Source organism: Cryptomeria japonica, chromosome 10, assembly GCF_030272615.1.
Source record: "Cryptomeria japonica chromosome 10, Sugi_1.0, whole genome shotgun sequence".
NCBI lineage: Eukaryota > Viridiplantae > Streptophyta > Pinopsida > Cupressales > Cupressaceae > Cryptomeria > Cryptomeria japonica.
Window position 1 is genome coordinate 206,291,276 of NC_081414.1, and position 7,771 is coordinate 206,299,046.

General features: G+C 36.0%; 1 protein-coding gene across 1 annotated transcript in view; it reads right to left on the minus strand.

The window, feature by feature from the left end:
- The window catches only part of LOC131053846 (transmembrane emp24 domain-containing protein p24beta3), a 38,763-nt gene extending 31,875 nt beyond the window's left edge, over positions 1-6,888 (minus strand). The window contains exon 1 of the mRNA XM_057988489.2: positions 6,369-6,888. Coding sequence (XP_057844472.2) covers positions 6,369-6,596 — 228 coding nt within the window. The 5' untranslated portion in view covers positions 6,597-6,888. The remainder of the gene's footprint in view (positions 1-6,368) is intronic.
- Between the last annotated feature and the right edge of the window lie 883 nt (positions 6,889-7,771).

Consider the following 7,771-nt stretch of genomic DNA (forward strand, 5'->3'; position numbering starts at 1 on the left):
AATCAAACATAGTGCATATTTTTAGAATCTTGAGAGTTCCCTAGATATAACCTTTTCATTTTATCCAATTTGGAAAAGTCCCACAAAAACAAGGTGGAACTAGAGGAAAAACTACGAAAACATCCCGACTCGTCATTTATTTGGAAAAAAGATGGGTTTGAATTCCCAAGCCTAATTCCCATGCAATTGTTTGAGTGGAGTTTTTGAAACCAAAACGAATATCCATTTATTCATCCATACAATTTATAGTTATTTATGGGTAAAAAAAAAATTAATTCTAAAACAAATATCCATTTTGTGTTCACTTACCAAGCCAAAATTGTTGATAAAACAGATATCCATTTTAATTTGACCTACCATGCTAAAAAAGTTGAAAATTCAAACCTAAAAAGGGTTTCACAATTTTGGCTAACACTTTCGCATGGTTTTTTGCCTCCATTGCCACAATTTGGCCCATCATGATCTCACACTCACCCACCTAAATCTACTTTAAAATTCTATTTTTGGCCTAGGTGGTGCTCAAGGAAGGTGATTTTGGCCATCTTCTTGAGTGTACTCCTAGGCTCATTAAAGAAACACAAAACTATACACTTTTGGATCCCACGTCCCTTGAGTAACAAAAAGGGTGCAGTTTTTGCATTGAAAGGTGATAGGGCTCTTAAGCTTAATGAATTTTTGACAACTTTTTTTCAATTTGTACGGGAACCTCTCAATAAGGACCTTTTGATTGCTATCTATAGTTGTAAATTGTCTAGGGATGTATATAGGGATTTCAAGAGTATATTGCTTGCCTTAATATTGTGGAAACCCAATTTGCAATGTTTTTGATGACTTTCAGACTATTTCAGACTATTTCCTTGTGTAACATGTCAGGCCAAATTATATACAAGATCATAACAAAGCAAATTAAGTTGATCTTACTTGACATCATCTCTTCAAAACAGTAGGCCTTAGTGGTAGGCAAATAAATTGTGGATGGGGTCATACTTACCCACGAAATGATGACTCCTTGTTGTCCAATGTTAATCAAGGGATGGTCATCAAGCTTGATATTGCAAAAGCCTATGATAGAGTTTGGTAGAGTTTCTTGAAGCATATTCTTTGCTCCTTAGGTTTGAATTTGGATTGAATGGGTTATGAGTGTAGTCACCAAAATGTAACTCTTAGTTCTAGTTAATGGGAACCCTATTAGGTATTTTCAACACTCTTAAAGCTTTCAACAAGGAGATTCTCTCTCCTCTTACCTCTTTATTATTATGCCTAGAGCTTTGGATCAATCCATTCAAGCCTAGAACTCAGTGGATTGCCTAAGGGAGTTGACCTTGGTGCATGGTTTGGCTCCTCTCAAGCATCTTCAATTTGTGGATGATACAACTTTGTTTGGTCAATCTTTTGTTGGTGAGGCAAAATCTTTTGCTTTCATTCTAAAGATTTACAATTCTACTTCAAGTCATATAGTTAAGCAACCAAGCTTGAGGTGTTTTTCTTTAATGTCAATGTCTGGCTACAACAAATGATTTGTTGGCCCTTAGGTTTTGATTCAACTTCTCTTCCCAATAAGTATTTGGGTACCCCCTCTTCAAAGGAGCATATAGAGCTCAATTTTGGAAGGAAACTTTGAAAAAAAAATCACAAAAGACTAGATTCCTAGAAAGGGAAATGGCTTAGTCTAGCAAGGAGACTCAAAAGTCAAAATTGTTCTGTGTCTTGTGCCTACTAACCTATTGTTGATTCGCCCCACACCAAAATTGGTGGTCTCTCAAATTGAAAGAATTTGTTGCCTATTTATATGGCAAGGGACTATGGAAAGGAAAAAAAAGAGAAAAAGAAAAATTTCCGATGGTAAGCTAGTCCAAGGTGTGTTGAGAGAAGACAAGTAGGGGAACTAGTATAAATATAGAGTTCTCTTTCATACATGGCAAATACTTGAACTTCCAAGGCCCTCTAAATGTGTTCAAAGATGATCCTCCATCTAAAGGCTTGTCCAATTGAAACTTCCTAGTGTCTTGAATGTCGATTAGTTCAAAATTGTCTTACAACCTTGGGGATGGATCTTAGGCAAACCTTTGATTTGACTCTTGGATAGGTAACCTCTATTGTTTAACACCCCAAGTATGCAGGACTTCTACATCATCCTTAAAACATCTTGTTAATGGTAAACAATTCAGGAGGTAGAAATCTATTGTTTTACTAAATTTCCTAAGCAATCTTGTATTACTTCTACTGTCCTCAAACAAATAAGGATTTCTCAATTAGATAAAATGGATGAGATTCACTAGAACAAAGACCCTTTTGAGGCCTATTAAACCAATTCAAGGTATGCTCTACTTAGCAACTTCAATTCCCTCCAATTAACAATTGAACAACTCATTTAAAATCTAGAATTAATCAGCTCCCCCAACATGCAACCCATTTGTTTGGCTTGTGAGTCTCCAGGGCCCCTCAAGCTGCCCTCTTTTTTGAAGCAAGAAGAGACAAATGACCATATGCTAATTCAATGTGACTATGTGCCAGCCATTTGGGCCAATTTGTATCAACATTTAGATATGTTCTGGATTGCTCTAGCACTGGTGTGATAGTTTATCTGCAACAAGCCTATTGGTTCAAAAAATATTGAGGCCCTGTGGCATATAGCTTTAGTGTTTGTTTTCTTGGGGCTTGTGGCTTGAGGGAAATAGATGTGTTTTCAAAGATTCCTATTCACCATGGCAAATGCTACCATGAAGGATTGTCTGAGGAAGTTTCTCTTGCTTGAAGAGTTGTTGGAAGCTACATTGTGGCTCCATCATTGATTGTGGTGGGTGGTGCACTAATGAAGAAACAACCATGGGCAGGTCTGAAATTTGAATAAGAAATTGTTGGCAATTAACCACCAAGTTCAGGACCTTTGGTCCTCTTGTATGGATTCGCAGGAAGTGATGGGGAATTTTCTCATCACCCATTGCAACAACACCCTTGAAATTACCAATACCTTTACCCTCCCATAACAAGGGGATGATATTCTTCTTCACTCAGCTAAGTAGCTGGAGTTTATTCCCAATGTAAATCTCCCCTGTTGGCAAATCAATGTCTCTCTGCTAGCAAAGGAAAAAAAATGTCTAGGTGGCTTCACTGCCAAACGTGGGGGTTTATCCTCATTTCTGCAATGGAGTTGGAAAATGGGGTGTCACCCACTTATCATTATTTGAATTTCTTTTAGTGCAGGGTTTTTTGTTTATAATGTTAATGATTGGCTCAGCTGTAGTCAGTAAGCATGCAGGTATACTTAGTCTGAACTGGTTACTGGACTTAGGCTACAGCCAATTTGGTATAGTTTTTGTTTGCTTCTGGAAGCTAATCTATACTGTTTTTTGTTCATTAGCCTGGTTGGTCATTTTTCAGTTGAGATGAGTTCCTCTGTGCATTTCTTTCATTTTGCATATCTTCAGTTTTTGCATGGGAGAGGGCCCCAATAGAAACCCTAAGTAAATTATCAACAAAAATAAATTAGGCCAACAACCCTAGTCGGGGCATTTTGCAGCCAGAATAACATGGCATTAAAGGACAGCCAGTCATGCTGATGTAACTTGTAACCCACAATAAAAAAACATTAGCCACTGATGATGCCACTCACTAAAAAATTTTGATGGGGCTATTTATCACCAATAGGTTAATTTTCACATGGTTCAAAATTCAAATAATTCAATTTTTCAAAAGAAAAGCCATTTTTCCAATAAAACATAGAATTTAATGGATTCACCAAAATGTACAAGCATCATCCATAGTAAATCACATTTCTCCATGAATAATAGCTTGTTATTTATACAATTCTTTTTTTTTCTGATAGTCATCTCAAGATCGGGATACAGGTATGAGGATGGAGAAGGTGGCAAGGAAGTCATTTTTAAACAAGACACAAGAATATATGAATAGTGATACAGTCACACTATACACGAATGGCAAATCTGATAATAAATTTTTTAAGCGGTGAACAAATGGATAGAGGAGAAATCTGAAGAAACTAAAGAATGCACTTGAGGATCTCTTCTGGTAACTTGCAACAAGATGGGCAAGTTTGAGGAAGGCACTGCTAAGGCTCAACACATAGGAGAGATAAAAATACGGACATGATGCAACTCAGATCCGGGTACTAATAAAATGAGTACACAGCAGGAAGATCTTAAACGCTATGAAGACGACTCTAAAAAGATGTCTTTGTTTCAGTCTTTTTTTCAGAGTGTGTTTGGCCTTTTTTACTGCAATGACCATGAAAAAGCCAAAATCTTCAATGGAAAAGAGCTCCAATTTTAAGAACTGATTTCTGTTTTCAGTTTGATTCTGCAATTGATTATTTTTACTGTTATCAAAAACTAACAATGCTGCCCTACTACATTTAAATATGGGCAACATGTTAGAAATCGCTCTCCACAAAACAGAGTTTTGTATGGTCACTATATTTTCTGAGAAAAAAGAAATCAATAAATACTCTATAATTTATTTATTTTCAATCTGAAACATGATCTTTCATTCCTGCTTAGCGCCTGCTTTAGGTTGTGCATTCCTACAAGCCCAATCTTTGTGGTGATCTATATAGCCAAAAACACAAACACCAAAGGATTGTAGCCTTTAAATTACGCATTGAACAATTCTATTAAAATCATTTGGTTTTCACAGTCCATATTAATGAGTACAAAGTTTTCTATAAAAATTTTGATGAAATTGTGGGCCCTTGCTTTAGTGTGCCTCCTTTTGCATCTTTTCAGCCCTTTCACATCCAAACTATCGTCATATGCCTGTTTGGTGACCTACTCCAATGTCCTGGACATGTGCACTCTGCATTTGCCTTTGTCTCACCCTAATCTGGGTGAACTATTGTGCTAGGCACCAAAGTCCTAGTGGACTAGAGCACTAGGCACCATAGTCCCTCCCAAAAGGGCCCAAATTTGAAGTTGTCAAGGTGTTGATTCCCACCATTTGTGATCCAATCTCGATAAATTGATATGACCGTTGGAAGCCGGCCTAAAAGTGAAAACATATTGAGAACCCTATATGTAGGCATCATCCCTAATTCATTTTAACATCCAGCAATTTCATTCTCAAGCATTACTAATTCCTTCAAGAGCAGATCTAAGTACAAGGAGCATCAAGCTACAGCAAGTTGTCTTCAAGTATGTGTTCATGATGGATTTTATTATGATTTATCATGTTATTGCATCAACATTTGGTGGACTTATCTAAAGAACATTGCATCATCAACATTATCAAGTTTGAGGTATAATCTTGTCAATTCAGCTTTTTACTTCAGATTTACTCTGCCCAGCAAGGGTAAGCTCTCTTTTCCTGATCATCATTGTTGTAGTAGAGGTTAACACTTACCCAGGCAAACCCCTATGTAGCCCAACACTTTTTCTTTCTTTTTTGTGTGTAGGATTCAGATCTAGCAAATTTGGATTACAAATTTGTGACATGCAGACTGAGATGGACAGATTCATACTATGAAGAAGTAAAAAACCTTGGACGTTGTAGCTTAGCTACAGTGTCTGTCACTTTTCTGACATATCCTGATCCAGAATCTATTCACGAAATTTGCATCAAACATCTTTAGGATAGTGGTGCCTAGCTACATAGTCCGGCACTTTTGGGTTCAAATTGGAAACACACTTTTCTTTTTGAGTCCCATTTCTAGATCTAACTTCAGCATTCGTATATCTGTTCTATAGCTTACTATTCATGCTGATTATCTGCTGATTATCTGTTCTATACTTAAATCTTGCATTTTCTCATTTTATCTATCTAATCATATCAAATCACAAAAGATAAAAGCACTCAGCTCTCCCAAGGATCTGAAGTTGGGCCTATCGATTATTCTTCAATGGAATGTTGGTGTCAATGGGTTTGATTCCTAATTTGTATGTTTAGACTAGTGAACCTCATTTCCACTGCATTATAATTATACCAATATTTTTTATCACATTCTGTATTCCATCATCAGTAGAATACAAAAAAATCAGTCAAAAAAAAAAAAAATTGTTCTCATTGAATTTAATGAACAAGAACATTATCTCATTTACCTCTGTATCAATGTTTCAATCATAGACTGTCAATATAACCAAAATAAATAACTTGTCCCACTTAGAATTGTTACAGACATGAATTTAAAATCAGCAGCAAATTTAATTCATTAACCTAATTCAACTTCCAAAATCCACAGGATTCCACAATTGGAGATTCACTTTATTAGAAAGTGCAGATCGGATCCATTTCAAAACAAACAAAATCAACCAATCATAAGCAGTGGCAGTACTGTGGTCAGAATTTCAAATTCCCAGAGAAATAAACGAGCAAAAAAATAAATTAATTGAAAACCGCTGAGCGATTGATTTATTTACCACGAGATCAATTCCAGGATGGTCGGAGCTCCAGAAGATTTCGTGATCGACTACGACGAAATTGCCAGAGACGGTGTCTCCTTCGTACTCCACATTCTCATAAAGGCATTCCAACTCATTCACTGTAATAGACAAACCCACTACGATTCTGCCTTGAAGTAGAAGCTGAAGTAGCAAACACGCTACTACACTCACTCCTATTCCTTTCATTATAGTCTTGTTGCGCATCGAGCCTGGTTTTGTTTTTCTGGGATTGATTTGAAATGAACTTTGAAAAGACCTACGGTTCGAATCCCGCCCAGGAGTGACCTCTTCTTTTGCTCTCTTATAATTGATGTACAGTGCGATAATTCTCAGGAGGGACTAAGGAGCACCTGTGGCCAGTTCAAAAAGTAGAAAATAAACGAAGATGCCAACAGCAAAGTCGTAATCAGGGAGCTCGTTAAAAACCCGAATTTCATAAAGTACGAATTGATTTTGGTGATTGTTTTTTAATCAAACCATTTTGATTTAGATTTGGGAAGAGTATAGAAAACTCGCATGCAACGGGCTTGTTACAAACCTGAATTGTACTCATATGATTTTCTAAATGAATTATGTTCTATTTTCTTTTTTTTTTAATGATAGATCTTGAAGTTCGATCTAAAATATTGAGGAAATAAACACACATAATTATATGCCATCCAAATTCCATCAACTCTCTAGCTTGTAGCAACCACACATTGATAATGGAAGTAATGTCATTATTGACTTGAAAGTGGTAGGTTGAGTTCAAAAACACCTCTCCTAGTATTGTCTTGATTGCTTCCAACACCTCTTAGTCTACAATGTTGAAGATTTTCCTTAGTCTATTGTCTATCACCTTCCCTCATAATGTCATTTGTCAATTCTTTGCACTCAAACAACTTGTTGTCTATGTTGCTCACTATGATGCTACTCAACATATTGAGGATGATAAATCCCTTTGTGTGTCATGTGTGTTGTCTTGGTAGCCACATTAAATCTTCCCATGTCTTATGCCTTAATCGATACCTACCCTCAGACATCCTAAAAAAGTATATTTGTGTTATTTCTTATATAATATTGTATTTATTTTGATGGGAATGATTTAATGTAGCAGTATTCTAACAATTGGTATATTTTTGTGTTAGATTTGGCTCAAAATATCATAGAACTTCATCCTTGGAGATATATTTATCCATATATACCTCTATTTCACTCATATTTACACTAATTCCTTGATATTCTTTCTCCATCTCAAAATCAAAATTTTATCCCTTAACTCATTTATAAGGGATGCAAGGCTAATTCATACTAAAAAAATAGAAATAAGCCCACTTAAATTCAAATTTCAACTTTTTCATCTTGTTATACAAATTATTACAACTTGACCTAACACACAT